Raw genomic sequence first — 17,021 nt, 5'->3', positions numbered from 1 at the left:
TTTCCTTTAACTTGGCTATTTGTCACTGTGAAGGTGAAGAAGCTGAAGTACCACCAGTACATCCCCCCAGACCAGAAGGCAGACAAGGAGCCTCCTCCACAGCTGGACTCCTCATATGCGAAGATCCTCCAGCAGCAGCAGCTCTTCCTGCAGCTGCAGATCCTGAGCCAGCAGCAGCAGCACTACAACTACCACACCATCCTGCCTGCACCTCCCAAGTGAGTGCCAAGTGTGTGTGTGTGTAGGTGTGTGTGTAGGTGGAAGTGTGGCTTGACTGACTTTTGGTGTGTGTGTGTGAACTGTCAACTAGACCTTTATCTGTATGCCACTCCCCTTCTTCCTCCATTTGTGAGCCAATAGCCTCATTTCTGCTGTGCAGCCTGCAGGCACTTCTCATTACGACCTCTGTGTTCTCCAGCTTCTGTGTAGCTGTTCGCTCTGCACTCCTGCTGCTTCGGTCAGAAATAATCGATTAAAATGAGTCAATCCCTGCTCAACTGGTTTGTTTTGGTGGGGAAAACCAGTGAACTACGATGTAAGACCAATTGTCAAGCATAGATTGTTTGCTACAATGAAAGAGAAACCCACAAATATGATGAAATCTGTATATTGCAACATTATTTTGAAATTTATAGATTTATAGATGAATATAACCATAACTATTTCCTTGTGTTCATTGTTAACCCACTAATTCATGCATTTACTACCAGAAAATTAGTCTTTAAGTGTGAAGTCTGGCTGCAGCTATGACGGAATCTGATGAAGACCCTGTTGGAAATGTGGGCCAAAGAGTCATGTATTTTGGATATATGTAGCCTGATAATAAAAAAAAGTCTATATTTTTCTACGGTGAGCAAGACTAGTGCTTTTCTTTGCACACAGTTTGCCTTGTTTTTGTCTGCAGCTTCTCACAGCTGGTTTGAGCGCTCCCTGTTTTGCCGGCTCCTTTGATATTCCCTCTTCCACCAGGTTGATTTTATCAGTTTGGTTTTAAAACCACACTCCCTTCCGGTCCCTCAGGTTTGACTCCTTGTTTGTCTGTCATATAACAGTGTTGTTTTTCTCCTCTATTGAGTTCACACTTGATTGTTTTTCCGTCTCCTCTCAGACCGCCGGCTGAGCAGCCCCCCTCAACCAACCCTGGCCCCTCCCCGTCCCGCAGCATTCCCACGACAACCACCTCGGCCCCCACCAATCAGAGCGCCACAAGCCGTCAGAGCCAAACCGCAGTGGGAGGAGCCAAGCCAGCCTCTCTGCCAGCCAATCTGGATGAGTTTAAAGTGAGTTCAAACACAGATGCTTTGCACCAGTGTCCAATATTAACTTTTTGGTTCACCTGCTGAGCACTTGTAAGGGAGAAAATTAAGATATATATATTTTTTGTGGTAATTTATGGACCCTACTTACCCCTCACTAAACTTCTGAATCTTTGATTTGGGTGTCTGGAGAGCTACCCTCAAAAATTCTAACTTAACTTTAGATGTACTCTTCTGAATGCTTAATGTCTTTCTGTTATTAATAATTCCTCTGTCTCACAGTGATTAAATACTTGATATTAGAGTCACTGATCTGGTTTATCTTCCTCCAGGTTGCTGAGTTGAAACAGGAACTGAAATTGCGCGGTCTGACCGTCTCAGGCACTAAGAATGACCTTATCGAGAGGCTTCGCAACTACCAGGAACAAAATGGCGTCACCTCGGCAGTTTCTAAGAATGGCATATCACACGCTGCAACCCCGGCCACCAACAGCAACACATCAGCTCCGACCGCGAACGCCACTCCGAATCACCAGACAGGAGAGAGCGGAGCCAAGGTGACGTCGTTGTCATTGGCTCAAGCTGCGGCTCCCGGGCGGGTCATGCGTTTTGGCAGCACCAGCTCCAGCCCCCCGGTGTCACCGACTCCGTCTGAGCGCTCATTGGCCGGGATGAGTCCTGATGAGACCAGCTGTAATGGAGACATGTTTGGAGAGATGGTGAGGTGGAATTAAGGGGCAAAAGGCTCTTCTTTGTTGGATAGGACTTGTTTGATGTGCTTGTTATGCTGCTTAGGAAAATAATTGAGAATTTTCCCTGAACCTTTCCCTAACACCCTCTCCCTCTCTTTTGTCTCCACTCAGGTGAGCTCCCCCCTGACCCAGCTCACCCTCCACCCCTCTCCCCAGCACCCGTCCAATGTAGCTCCACTCCCCCAAGTCAAAGAGGAGAACCAGGGGCAGCTACAGAACTCGTGCAGCCTCTCCAGGTCTTCACCCTCCTCAATCCAGTGTCTGGAGCCTCAGAGCGGTGTGGCCATGGACACCTCTTCCCTGGACAAGGACCAGATGCTCCAGGAGAAGGACAAGCAGATTGAGGAGTTAACCAGGATGCTGAGGCAGAAGCAGAGGCTGGTGGAGACCCTCAGGTCCCAGCTGGAGCAGGGGAAGATGGTAGGGGGAGTGGTGGTGGAGAAGGAAGGTGGCGAGAGGAGCAGAACAGCAGCCCCGGAGACCAAACCTCAGACTCTGATCAAGGCTTCGGCCATCCAGCCCCCCACGCTGCCTAACGGGATGCTGGTGAAGGTGAAGAAGGAGATGGAGCCTGAGGAGGGAATGGAGGGAGTGACAGAGGAGGCCCAGACAAAGAAACCAGCTCAGCCGATGCAGTGCTCTCAGGAGACGCTGCTCAAACTGCAGCAGATCCACCGGCTGCAGGTCCAACAAACTGAACAGCAGAAACAGCAGCAGCATCTCAGACAGCAGCAGCAGATTCAGATGCAGCAGCAGAAAACAGCAGAGGCCAAGCCAAACCCTCAAAAACAACCACAACCGCAGAGCCAACAAAAGATAGCTCAGATCTTGCTCCATCAGCAGCAGCAGCTCATCATCCAGCAAACCCAACAGAAGCAGCTGCAGGCCCAGAAAATGGCCCAGCAGAAACTGGCCCAGCAGAAACTCGCTCAGCAGAAGCTGGTGCAGCAGAACCAGCTGAAGCAAAACCCAAACCAGGTCCAGGCTCAGCAGAACCAGCAGAAGAACCAGGTTCAGCTGAAGCAGGTCCAGAACCAGACGGTGGTGTCCCAGAAGCCTGTGATGAACCAAACCCAGCAGAGGAAGCAGCAGAGGGCACAGCAGAGGCAGCAGAAACTGCAGCAGACAGTCACAACACAACAGGTACTGATGAGGTTGTGAGACTGAAAACACACACAATAATGCCATTAATCAACCGTTTTGTCTCTTGAAGTGTCTGTAAGCTTAGTCTTCTGTTTGCATTTGGCACTTATTTTGCTGTTGTATCCACTGTTGGTTAATACAGTTTAGATAATTGCTTAAATGTTTAAAATGTAAAGTGTAAATTAACACTCACAATAGGGGTCATCAACTACATTTGTCCAAGTGCCAGAAGTTTTCTACACAGACATTCAAATAACGAATTTTTTCCATTGTTCCATTTTTTCTATTGTTGTTTAATATTTTCACATTCTTACAAAAGCAATGTTCTTTTTATATCAGTGAGAACAGACACATAAAAGAAATAGGAAATCCATAATAATAACTCGATACATAACTACAAAAAAAATCTAAGTAGAGCAAAAGCCAGAATCTCTACTAATCTCTACTAACTAATAATGAGCTGGCAGGTGGGTTTATGACATCTTAAGAATCCACAGGTCACACACACATATCTGGGGTCAGCAAATCATGCCGAACAAAATAATTTCCATCTCAGTTGTTGCCCATCACTGCTCTTCAATCAACAAATCCTGCAGATAAAGATGCTGATGCTACTGGGTTGGGTTGGTTGCATTAATCCAAACCGTGCGTTAATCCTCAGTGTGACTCTGCCTTGTGTCTCCAGGTGACTCCGGTCTTCATCAGCCAGCAGAACGGCACGCAGCTCCCCACCCAGACCATTTCATTAGACCTCCTCAAGGCCAACGGCACGCCGACCCTCGTCACCGATGGAAACGGCAACCACTACTTGATTGCGCTGACCAATCACACCACGGACGGACAGAACGGAGTGTCCTCATTGGGCAAAACCAACGGGCGCATCACACTGCAGGTACGGTCAAACAGGTGTTTCACTGATACCACAATATCAGTAACGCAGAGTAATAATTAATTGTTCCAGGATGACAATATACAGTATAGAAACTCTTTCTTCTTGTCATCCTCTGTCAGAGATTGCAGTCGACTCCGACTAAACTCCCCAGCGAATCAGCCGGTGACACTAACAGCACTGAGACCCAATCAAAAGAGCCGATACAGCCGGAGCCTGAGAGCCAGCCAATCAAAAAGGTAAGAGACAAACTCACCGCTCTTTATTGTAATGTACCTTTTTTTGTACATACTTGCAGGATTTGTAGCATATGCAAGGGATGATTTACAGCATGGCACTTCTTAGATGACTACTGACAGCAAATACAAAATATTGATCATAAATATTTCTCTATTATTTTTTTAAATCACTTTAATAATAATGCTTAATAGTAACCATTTATTGTTCAACCTCCTTGCTTTGCTTTTATATTTACTTGATTGTCAAATAGCTTTTACTGTTGACTTTTTATCCTCTATAAGCACTCTGTACCTTTATTTAGAAACATAAATAATAATATTACTAATTGTTGTCATTCAAAATTATTTTTACTACATGCTGAAGTCATTTGCACCAAAAAAAGTTGAGTAACATTAAGGAGTAACATTATTTTGCCACAAGGTGTCACTATTTAGATAGAATTGAACATAGTGAAATGCACTGAATTTGTGGAGTCAGTAGGATTTAGTTGTGAAATCGCAGTCTAATAATCACAAATAATGTTTTAGAATGAATTAACTGGGCAAATTGGGCGTGACATAAGAACTCAGCGTTCAACAAAGCTGTATAAAAATATACTTGCAGGTCTTTTGTTTTGCACGGTCTGTAATTTCCTCTTCTCTCCACCCTTGTCCTCTCTCAGGGACAGAAGGCGGGGCTACACCTGGACACCAACGGCGCGCCGCAGCCCAGCCTGTCGGTCTCGGCTCCGCCCAACCTGCAGCCTTTCTTCGACGACGCGTCCGATTCTGAAAGCCAAAGCACCATAATCTCATCTCTGAAGGTGAAGCCGCTTCGTCCGCTCCGGTCGATCTCACATCGCTTCATCTTCACTGTCACTGGCACCTTTTTATATTCTGTAGACTTCATTGACTTTCTCTTTTCCTTCTCCTCTCTCTCTGCTCTCTCCTCGTTTTCTCCTCTCGCTCCTCATCCCTTCATCCTGGCAGAGAGAGGAGGTGTGTCCGCCTTACGACCGGCACACACTGTTCACCCCTCCCTCCCCCAAACCCAACTCTCTTTCTGCTCAGCGCCCCAAAGTACGTCCTCAAACGCCTCATGTGTCCCTTCTTTGCTACACTGTTGTTGTTTTTTCCCGGTCTGTCCATCCATTTCCTCATCCTTTCACTGAGCCGTGCGTGAAGTGTTTGACTTTGTGTCCGGACACATGAAGGAATTATTTTCCCAAGTCAGAGAGCAGTTGGAGCATTTTGTGTGAAGCAGTTGCATGGCGTTGGGTTGACTGGAACCTAAAATTATGCTGAGGTTTTTGTTTGTTTGTTTGTGTTTGAGTTAATGGAAAAATCCACCTGAGATACTGAAAAAGATCATTAATGGGTGAAGTATTTTGTAATTTACTTTTATGGTGCACCTGCTTTTCCTCAACCTGCCTTGTCTACTTCAACTTGAGTTAGTGAGTTTTTCCATTTCCGCCGTTTTTTCCAGCTGAGACAAAGTGAGAGTTGCCTTTTACTCGAATCACAACCTGTCCTTTCGCTGCAGTGCATTCTGGTCTATTTACCGCTACATTAATGAGGAACAGCGCCTCTAGAAAGAAGCCCTGACTCTTTGATTGTGATGTTTAATGTTGCTGACTTAGATCACTGAAATATTTCCTGAAACTCCAGTGTACCAGTAATCATTATCTGTGTTTGACCAGTTATTCCCAGGAATAAGAAAAATACACCACCAAAGACCAGAAAAGGGGCAAAAAATACAACACATATCGTTTGTTATTTATTTGTTGTATTTAAATGTTTCAGGGTGGATTTTTCCTTTGAGTCTGGCTGCTTTGTAGCAGTTGGCCATGTTGTGTGTGTGTGTGTGTGTGTGTGTGTGTGTGTGTGTGTGTGTGTTAGAGCTGGTAGTTAACATGTTCCTGTCTGTTTCCAGGAGAACGGCCTGAGCAGCCAGCAGATGGACGACCTGTTCGACATCCTGCTGAAGAGCGGAGGTAAGGAAAAGTCTTAGAAACATTCACGACGCAAAAAGACAAACGTCCGTCTTCTGCTTTGTTAGCTGTTTTTTTCTCACTCTTCTCTCTTTTTCGTGTCCTCTTTCAGAAATCTCCGGTTTCAAGGCCAACCCAGACCCCTCCCTGGCCCACCTCCACTCTGACCCGCCCTCCCCGTCCTCTCCCCCGTCCCCGCTCCACCTCTCCCCCCCGACCCCTCCCTCGCCCACCTCCCTCATCTCCCCGCAGCCGTCGTCAGGTGACCCCTGCTCGGACATCTCGGACGTCGGACGCCTGGAAGACTTCCTGGAGAGCACGACAGGCGCTCCGCTGCTGGGCGTGGAGGTGGACAGCAGCCTGACGCTGATCGACGACCTGCACAGCCAGATGCTGAGCACGCCCAGCATCCTGGACCACCCCCCCTCCCCTATGGACACGTCCGACCTGGGCTTCTCCCCCCACCCGGCGGGGCTGGACTTTGGCAACCCCACCCTGGACAGCATGGACTGGCTGGACATCTCCATGGCGGGGGGCGGCGGCGGGGGAGGGAGCGGGGGCGGAGCAGGGCGAGGAGGCGGCGGCGGAGGGCTGGGAACGGGAGACGGGGGCACAAGCCTCGCCCCGCTGGCGCCTCACACCCCGCCCAGCGTCTTCTCGGCCGATTTTCTGGACAGCTCGGACCTGCAGCTGCACTGGGAGTCGTGCTTGTAGCCACGCAGGCGAACGCGTGCGCGCTCGCACCGTGCACAGGCTCCATCTTCATTTCATGCACACACACACCTTCTCTATGCTGTCTCTACCACTGCGGGGTCACTGGCACACACATACACACTCGGTTTGCCCTGACTCTCACCGACAGTTACTGTACGCAGCATGAGGAAGAAATGTTGAGGTTAAATTCGTGGATTGGGCTTTACTGAACTGAAATGGACTGTCGGCCATCTTTGAATTGTAATTTAATGAGGCCCAATCAGATCCCTTTCTCCTCCTTAACTCGCATTAACACAGAAACTGGACTGACAACCAAAACGTCAGATAAACAAAGGTTGTATAAACCCACAAATGGTTTAATATATCAGCGGTGACAAGGGATAGTCAGTGAAGTTTCCTCAGGCTTCACAGCGCCCCGCTGTGGCGAACAAAACAAAACACAGGTAGCACAGTGTGTGTGTGTGTCAGTGCCTCCAACTTTGCACTTATGCTGAATCTGATTGGTTTAAATAGGGGCTTTCCAGGTGAAGCTCAGGCCAACAGCCGGATCCTAACACTGTCTGGACGAGTGGCTTTGTGAGAGCCCTGCTCATCTCGTGTGTGTGTGTGGATCGGCTGAGCCGGCGGTGGCGGCGGCGGCTTGGAGCCTGAACGCGACCCGGAGGAGTCGAGCACCGTAGGTTGAAAGTTGCTGTTGCGGTGAACCACATCAGTGGCAACAGTTTGATGAATTGAAGCCTCATTGGAGGTTGGGTATTATTGGAGATGTTTATGGTAGACCACTATGCATTGCTGTATATGGGGTGTATATTATCAATTGTCCATATGAATATTTTTCTTTGCTGGTTGCTTAGAGTCGAGCTGGCCGGCTGGGGGACAGAGGGGGAGGGCCGTGCCTCCAGACACCTTGGATCTTGTCCTTTTTTTAAGAAAAAAAAAAGTGAGAAAAAAATAAACATGCAATAAAAACTCAAAGATGCGTCTGTTGTTCTTTCACATTCTGTAATATATTGAAATAGAGATACAAGCTGCCACCTGTGAGTCCATAAATAGTACTTTAGCCAGCTCTGGTGATGCAGGAAAAAGGACACTAGAGGGCGCCATTGTAAAGAAATCCACTGCCTCAGTGCTGTCTTGTGCAGATGTGGATGTTGTATGCCATGTCACTTAGAGGAGTGAAGTGTTTCTGTCTTTTTGGTCAAGAGAAACTGCGGTTTGTATCAAAATATGCAAATCTGGATCCTGTAACATCTAAGAAAGCTGCCTGCAGTACTAATGCCGCACAGTTAGAGATGCATGTTTGAGCTGCCTTACCAACACTACTAAGATTAAAATGTATGCAGTGGTGTTGAAAGGCACTTTGGATTAAAGAATCTAGTAAATTGCTTGTTATAATGCTATGTTACTGTTTTTTTAATATGTTTATTAAGCCATGCTTTCAACAGCAGCAGCAGGGGTTCATTTTGTTCAGCCTCTCTAGCTGAGCATCATACTATCAAATCCAGGACTTTTTTTTTTTTTTTTTTCATTCCACGACCCAGAGGGTGAATTAGAGTTATTCCAGTTTAAAAGGCAATTTAGTCGGTGACTGTACGCTTAATCTCTGTCTGGGAAACCGTCTCCTAATCTGCTCAGGCTGTTTTCAAGGCACTCGTCTGTATTTTTCTCCTCTGTATTTTCAGCCCCTGAGAGCAGAAGATCATCAGATCCTCAGATCCTCGGCACACTCCTCTGCATCCTTCTTTATATGTGTGTTAACTGTTTTTACTTTTTATTCTAGTGGAAGTGGAAATTAACGTGTAAAAGTACAGAAATGCTCATTTAAATTACTTTTTTATACAAGGGAACCCCAGATTTTCTTTGTAAGAAACAAATGACAAAGTGCATAAGCAAAGTAAAGCCAGATTACCAGAGTCATGGGCCTGTAGCACTTATTGAGTATCTAATGTGATGCCTGTGATCAGGTAAGAGATGGAAATTCAAATGTAGAGAAAATCATAAATGTATACAAAGGTACACAAAAGCTGCTGAATTCACTAAAGTAAATATAACAATAATTCAGTCAGTAATGCAAGAAAATGATCTCACACGACACACCATACAGTGCAGAGAACTTATGTAGCTATATGGCTTCTTCGTTTATTGCTGATGAATTGCATCAGCTCTCGTTTTTTTTTCTTTTTCTTTTCTCTTTTTTTTTCACCTGTATTCCTCAGATCAGCAGAAATGCAGAACACTTTCTTGCACTGGTTCCTGGTGAGACTTTCACTCTGTTTCATTTCCCCCGAAAACAAAACTTTCTGCTGCAAATGAGAAGCTGTGTTCAAGTTCAGGAAGCGTCACATTGCCAGTGGTGGATCCAAGGAGCACACGCGCTTTTAAAATGCAAAAATGTACGTTTTTCTTTTTTTTTTTTTTTTTTTCCTGTGGTCTCATCACTTTGTGATGATGCGTCCCTTTTTCAAACGGTGAATATTTCATTGAGGCTGTCACGCTCCTTGTTTAACCGAGGTCACACAAGTTCGCCCTCTTTGCCCAAATGAAATAATGGTGATGGTGCGTTCACTGACAGGAAATCAACAGTAAACTTCAGCTTTGGGGTTCAGTCTCTCAGAAACAAAGAGCAAGAGCTTCTTTCTTGACTCACAGCATTTTGCAGCAACCTTCAACAATCATACAGGGGGAAATGATCTGTAACAGGGTCAGAATTTCCCTTTAAATCCTAAACACAAAAACAAAACTTCTAAAGGCAGAGTTCACCCAAAATGCAAAAGGAAATATTTTCTCGTCTCTGTTCATTTTGCAACAGCTCTTTAGAAAAAAAATGGCACAGATATCCAGATGTAGAGAAATAATGGGGGAAATTTCACAGGGTGGCAGATAGAAACTGGGGTGGCAAAGCTTATTTCTGCCCCCGTGGTAGATCCGCTGGTGACATCCAGCATAATTTCACTGGGAATTTTATTGGGAACTATTTCATGCTAAAGAACACCAGCAAACTGTATCAATCAGCCACAAATTCGTACTCACTGGGGGCGCAGAGCTACAGTTTTCCATGTTCCTCCGGAGAAAATAGTTCCCAACATGTAAAACTCCAAAGAGCTCCACCAACAGAGGGGGGCAGGGAGGACTGCAGCAGACTGGAAACCTCGCCAAATCACACAGAAATTAAATGGGTGGATACAATGCACGAGGGGCGAGTAGGAAAATAGCTTTTTTTTTGTATTTTGGGTGAACTGTCCCTTTAATTCCAAAGCAAAGATGACTGGCAAAATGACCCCACTTCACAAAAAAATGCCCTTAATCTGAAAGCGTAACACCCAAACTGCTTCTGACAGATGAAAGTACAAATACACACACACACACACACACACACACATACATACATTAAGCACATGAAACCTCCTTATACACACACACACACACACACACACACACACACACACACAAATTCATGCATAGATATGCACATTAACTGTCAAGTCACACACACATCTTCCCTTTTAGGGGAACAAGAAGCAGTAATTAGAAGACCTCTTGCTGAGATTAAAGTGACCTCTTCATCACCATCATCATCATCATCATCATCATCATCATCATCATCATCACCCCTCCTCGTGTGACTGGACTGAATCAGGCTGTCATGCCCTCATCGCCTCGCTCTCTTCCTCCTCGCAGTCATCCCTGCCTCGCTCGGCCACAGATCCTGATGAGCCTCAATGGTTCTGTGCTGCCTTACAGCCTCACACACACACACACACACACACACACACACACACACACACACACACACTAAATCCCCAGCATGCAAACACACATCCAGCTCAGTGCACACTTTCACATTCAGTTCACACACACACACACACACACACTTGCACATGCTGGTCAGTGGTTCCTCAGTATAGCAGCAGTACCACCCTCCCTCTCTCTTTCTCATTCTCTCTCTCTCTCTCTCACACACACACACACACACACACACACACACACACAAAAGGAGCAGAGAGGAGATAAAAGTCCCGAGGCCATGCCACTAATTAACCACAGCGAGCTCCACGGGGCGAAAGATCTCCCTCCTCTGTGTTGCTCTGACAGGAACTCGCCACCGAGCAGCCACTGGTCACGCAGCCGCCGACAAAAACCTCAGGATGTGACTGCAGCTTCACAGGAACCAAAGGAAACTGCATAGCATCCACACTGTTAGCTGTGGATGTCCACCAGACCACGAGCCAGGCGCAGCTGATTTACTGCAGAATGATTGTTTTGGCTATTGATGAAAAGTCTGCATCAACACAAGCATTAAAATCAAGTTCAGCTTACAGAATTTGTCAAATGATGATGAAATCATGATTATACGGTTATTCGGTCTATGTAGGCTTGGAAAACTGAAATAAAAATGTAAAGCAGAAAGCAGTTTGTTAAGTGTATGAGTCCTACTTCCACCAACTGTAAAGAAAAAAAAAGATGATAAAAAAAAAAAACAATAAAACAAAACAACTTGCACACACTTAAAAACTTGGTTAAGGTTAGGAACAGGTCATGGTTTTTTGTGCAAGTTTAGAAATGGATATTTTGTTGATTGTATTGTTCATTATTGTTCTTTATTTTTCAAATGCTGCAGATACTGTGTTGTTGAGAGATACAGGTGAATTTATTGATTGCCGTGACGTGACTGTTGAGTAAACCCTGTTGAGATGCAGCAGGTGAATGTGAACCGCTGTGTCATACATGATACAGGCCATGTCGGCGTGATCACTGTTTTTATTAAGCATTATTACACGAGACGGTCAAGCACACCCTCCAGTGTAATAATGCGATTATACAACTATTACCAACAAAATAAAATGTATAATCAAAATGTATCCATACTGTGGGCATCTCGCTCTCAAAATATAAAAGTTTTTTGCTAGTATTCTCTCCGTTTCAGCGGAAACACATCAGATCTGACGTTAACTAGTCCTTGTCAGCCAGCCAACTTGAGCTTATCATGTTTTCTAGACATTGTGATTCCCCAAAATGGAATAAATACCACACATGGCAACACAAAACTGCTCTGCTAGCTCAATCATGTCGTAACTAGAATATCCGCTGGAAAAAAAAATATTGTTTTCATGGACTGATAGTTATACTTCTGTCGACTTCTCAGTCATTTTAAATGTAACAGGTGCCGTGACAACGACTCACCAACACAGCTGATTTTTATCTACAACAAACTTATATTAACAGTTATATGTAAATATGGGCTACTGCTTTCCAGTGTCGGCACCACAACAAACATCTATCTTTTCATAAACTCACCAGCAGATGTTTTATTTCAGCTGGGACGGTGTGTCAGCTTTTGATGCGGGTTTCTGTGAAAAGTTTCGTGTTGCCATGGAAACCACACAGACTCGGGCAATAAGATAAAGGCGGAGTAATATTTTCAGTGATGAGGTATTTTTCATTTGAGCACGGCTCCCCGTGCTGTCATACTGATTTGAGCACATTCTAAACGTCTGATTGACCAATCAGATTGCTCGGTCGGATCTACGTGTTGTATAATAGATATTTCATATGCATGCACTATGTAGTTTGAGTTCTGTGTTAATTGACCCTTGGCCATGCCAAGGACCCCACTGCAGGTTACTGTCACAGACAGAGAGACATACAGACAGATAGATAGATAGATAGATAGATAGATAGATAGATAGATAGATTTATGTCAAAAACTCAGAGGTAGGTGTGGTAAGAACTTGAGAAGTGAGAATGATGAGAATGAGGATGACAATGAGAAATGAGATTTCCCTCTAAATCTGGCTGAAAAAATGGCTTAAAATTTTTTCGCCGGCGCGGGCACTGCTGTGTGTGTCGTGCCAGTCTGTGTTGCGCGATGGCAGAAAAAGTAGAGAAGAAGAAGTTGCTTAATGCTGCTGGAGACGTGCACCAGCACATGTAATATCCTCCGTGCTCATGGCTGTGTGCCAGTTTGTGCAGGGAAGCCGCTCTCTGATCCAGGGAAAGGAAAACGCTTCTTGTCTCCACCTCTGCCACCTTCCCGTTTGAACCCACACGACGTGCGAGCAGCAGTCGGCTCTCGGCGGATCCTGCTGCGACTGCGGGCCCTTTGACAGCAGAGGATGTGAAGGCTGACATTTGCATGGGCAGGGGCCATGGAGAGCAGCGGAGGGGGTTCACTGGCAGGAGAGAAGCAGCGAGTTTTGTTCTACACCTGTTTGTTTAGGAGACACGAGAGAGAGCGAGGGCGTGGGAGAGGAGACGGCGAGACAGACAGCGCACAACAAAATGTCACCGCTCCGCCGCTGTATCTGTCTCTCTGGATGGTAGAAACGGATGACACAAAGACACCCAGCAGCGTGTGTGGGTCTCCATTTATGTTTCGTGTTAAGCAGCAAACAAGCATTTTCCCTCTCGAGTGAGGGGTGTTTTCCCTTCGACTCTGACTGAAGTTTCCTCATGGGGAATGTTCACTTCATGCATTCAACATGAAAGCTAAACTTTCACAAACTCAACACGATAAACATCAAGCATCAGACTGTCTTTCTGTAGATCTTTAAAAAATAATAATAATAATAACATTTTTAACGTCTTCCTGGTGCGATTTCTCAACGTAGGACGGTCATGCCCGTCCACAGAAATGGCTGGGGCCCTGAAAAGATCCAGTGAATGGGCCCTCCCTAAATCTAAGTTACTCATATCAATGCCTGGAGTTCAAGGATGGTCAGAGGCTGGAGGGTGGAGGGTGGCTGGACATCTGGTCAATCACTCAGTCAGTCAGACTTGAGCACTCTTCATACAAATACATGTAAAAAAAAAAAAAAAAACAACGTGCTTCACACAGTAAAACAATAAGAAATACCCCACCCCCTCCAAAGTAAAAAAAAAAAATAATAATAAATAAATAAAAGACAAAAGTAAAAACAGGAAATGCACTATAGCTAACATATGAAAAGCAAAAAGGGTTTACCTTGTAGGTTATGAAGCACCAGGGGAACATGGTTTCTTATGGGATTTCCGCCCAGGGCTCTGAATGTGAAAGTGAAGAATTCAGTGAACAACAGGAGTCACTATGACTCTGAAGGTTTTCGCCTGATCAAGCTTTATAACTAAGTCCAGGAACTAAGACCACACCTTGAACACTTCCCATTTCCACACACACAAAAAAATATTTAGGCACATCTCAACCTGTTCCTCTCCCCTTTCTCTCAGTATTTGTAGGAGAGACAGCTCCCACAGTCAGAGTCTCAAACCTGCGGTTCCTCCTGTTTTCCAGCCTCATCAGCCAATCATCATACCGTTCTTGACCCTTTTCCTTCCTTTTCCCCCTCCATCCTCTCATCCCTTACCCCTCAACCATCATCCCATCTCTCCATCCCTTCATCCCTCGTCCCTTAACCCTCATCCCCTCATCCCTCAACCACTACTGCCATCCCTCCATCCCTCATCCTTCCCTCTGGAACCTCATCATCTCAGCTCTCCATCATAAAATACACTATTTCAAATTTGTATCCTGTTGCCGTGGTCTTTTGTTTGTGAAAGCCGAGCTGGTAAACATTTTGGTGCAAAAACTGTCGCTGTGTCGTGTAGGAAAGGGATGGATTTATTAGTCATGATAACAATGCACCACATGTATATAGCGACTTATATAAACTAACAGAGTTCTGCCCACAGTATGAATAGCGAACATCATGAGCTCTACTATGGCCAGCAGCTAACTTAAAGGGAGGTCATGTTGGCAGCTAATTTTTCTGCACAAAAGAGGTGGATTTCATGTCCCGTACATGAAGTCCGCGCCGCGCAGGCCTTGTGGGTGGGAGGGCGACGGGCCTGCTGCAGCAACAATTGACCGGTCATTACATAATTGTGGCCTCTGTCTTTTAATGTAACCTTGGGACGGCTGAACTGTGTGAGCGGGAGTTACGCAACGTGCCAATGTTGGCCTGGATTAGAGGTTTTTGTTCCGTTCTCGGCACAGGGTGGCGAGGAGGGAGGAGGGGAGCGGAGAAAGATGAGGGTTTACTTCACCATCATTTACAAAAAGAGGAAGATTGTGCATCAAGGGCTCGGCTGGGGAGCTCGGTTCAGCTGCTGCAGGAGGCGTTTCTGCGGGGAAAAAGGCATGTGTTGTAGTTTGAATACAGGATGCGGCACAGGCGTCGGGCTGGGCACGGGGCAGATGGGCTGCTGTGTCATCTCCATTGACGATCAATGGCTGTGCATTACCATACAGCAGCCATATAGCAGCTTGACATGCAGCATGGGCCCGCTGTAACTAACTAGAGTCAACCAGCCGATGTGAAACAAGAGGCTTTCACGACAAGGCCTGTTTGTCCAGAAAACACATGAACAAAGACGTGTGTGTTGTAGTAAAACTGTTTTCACACCTTTTTCATAGTTTGACAATTAAGAAACATTCACATATTTACATGTTTTTGCCCAAATGTGTAAAATTGTGGAAGTACTGTCAAACATTGTTGTTCTTTATGGTGTTTTTTATTCGTTTACTCACTCTTTTCTTTTAGTATTTTCTTTTATTGTCTTTAGTCTTTTACACAGAGCCCACAATGCAAAAATCTTGCCTTTATCTAAAGTGTATCCATCTTTTTAAATGTTTGGACTAATTTATTAGATGTATATTTATTTTGCTTCCCACTCACAAGTTTTTTTTCCCCACAGCTCACTCTTGTTTTTCACTCTGTATATGTTAGAAAAGGTGGATTCTGTGTGAATCCCTCGATCTAAACCTGGACAAACAGCACTGGACTTTTTTTGGTGTGGTGCAAGTTATTTCATGTGGGCAGGGCAGCTTAAACACCTGACGCTGAGATCAGTTTTTATGTGTATGAGCACACAAATGCAACAAAAAAAAAACACTTTCACATCACTTTGTCGGTGATATGATTTCAAGAGGAGTGGATGTGATGAGAGGACAATATAAAAGCAGATTCATCGCCATGTGAGCATCAAATAATTGACTGGTACAGTTGAAATGGCCCCGAGCGCCGGCTTTAATTGGGGCAAAGGCGAGGGAACGGCAACGTGATCAAGCCAATTGTACTGTAAGTCAGTTACGTTAATTAGTGCGGCGTTAACACCCGAGAGGGCACGCTGCACAGGGATTGTGGGTAAGACTGAAGCAGCACCGCAGTTCCCATCGCAGTGGGAACATCAAGAGGTGTATGTGTGTGTGTATAATGATGAGTGTTCACACTGATTATAAGTATGAAAAAGTGTGTGTTTGAGGTGATAATCTACAAAATCCTACTTTTTCTCCATCTTTGGTTCCAACTGTTCATTGCTGTGTTCCTGCACTGAACCTCCCAGACATCACCTGTCAATCAAATGGTGGGGGCGGGGCTTCTTTCTCCTTGGACGTCCTGCTGGTGGAGTTTGTGTTTCTGTGGCGCTCTTGTCTTTGACAGCGGGGGGTTTGTCCGGCTTTTTTTTTTTTTTTTTTCAGACACATTGCAGTCAGAGGGAAACTGATCCCACTGGTAAATGCCACCCCTTCCACCCCTTTTATGCACAAACACACACACACACACATGCATGCAAACAAGCTGTATATTTGTTCATTTGCACCCTTAATACCAAGGATATCATTAGCGATATACTTGATGTATTGCAGCTGCATCCTCAGGAGGAGAGTCGCAGCTCTTCACTGGCGTCACACACTTCTGATGACAAAATAAGCCGCGTGAGTTGGAAGTTGTTCCACAGCCGTCGTGTTGAATTTGGTTTTAAAAGGAGTTTGGAGAGAGGCCAACAACCTCACACACACACACACACACATACACACACACACATATATCAGCACAAACACAGCTGTCACTGCAGCCCTCTTGTCCAGTCCAATAAAATCCAATTCAACTCATTTCAATCCAATTCAATTCATGCCAAGGCTTTATTGTAAGGGGAATTTAATTTGCAAACAGGGTTTAAAATAAAAATGCATAACAAATCGCTGCATCACAGAACAGGCAGTCAAACATCAACAAAGTACCAGCTGATAAGACCAGGGAATGAGTCAGTATGTTCACACACTGTCACAAAAACAGCTAAAT

The 17,021-nt window shown here is 45.3% G+C and overlaps 1 protein-coding gene across 6 annotated transcripts in view; it reads left to right on the top strand.

The window, feature by feature from the left end:
* mrtfab (myocardin related transcription factor Ab) overlaps positions 1 to 7,890 on the top strand; it is a 53,009-nt gene extending 45,119 nt beyond the window's left edge. For all 6 annotated transcript variants that reach the window (XM_030077616.1, XM_030077619.1, XM_030077618.1 and 3 more), the window contains 9 exons: positions 34 to 218; positions 1,109 to 1,280; positions 1,589 to 1,975; positions 2,120 to 3,151; positions 3,837 to 4,043; positions 4,163 to 4,279; positions 4,942 to 5,082; positions 6,192 to 6,252; positions 6,362 to 7,890. In XM_030077616.1, coding sequence (XP_029933476.1) covers positions 34 to 218; positions 1,109 to 1,280; positions 1,589 to 1,975; positions 2,120 to 3,151; positions 3,837 to 4,043; positions 4,163 to 4,279; positions 4,942 to 5,082; positions 6,192 to 6,252; positions 6,362 to 6,963 — 2,904 coding nt within the window. In that variant the 3' untranslated portion in view covers positions 6,964 to 7,890. The remainder of the gene's footprint in view (positions 1 to 33; positions 219 to 1,108; positions 1,281 to 1,588; positions 1,976 to 2,119; positions 3,152 to 3,836; positions 4,044 to 4,162; positions 4,280 to 4,941; positions 5,083 to 6,191; positions 6,253 to 6,361) is intronic.
* Positions 7,891 to 17,021: the final 9,131 nt, after the last annotated feature.

The sequence above is a fragment of the Myripristis murdjan genome, chromosome 19, assembly GCF_902150065.1.
Source record: "Myripristis murdjan chromosome 19, fMyrMur1.1, whole genome shotgun sequence".
Classification (NCBI taxonomy): domain Eukaryota; kingdom Metazoa; phylum Chordata; class Actinopteri; order Holocentriformes; family Holocentridae; genus Myripristis; species Myripristis murdjan.
The sequence above is the reverse complement of the archived record's forward strand: the minus strand, read 5'-3'. Positions and strand labels throughout refer to the sequence as shown.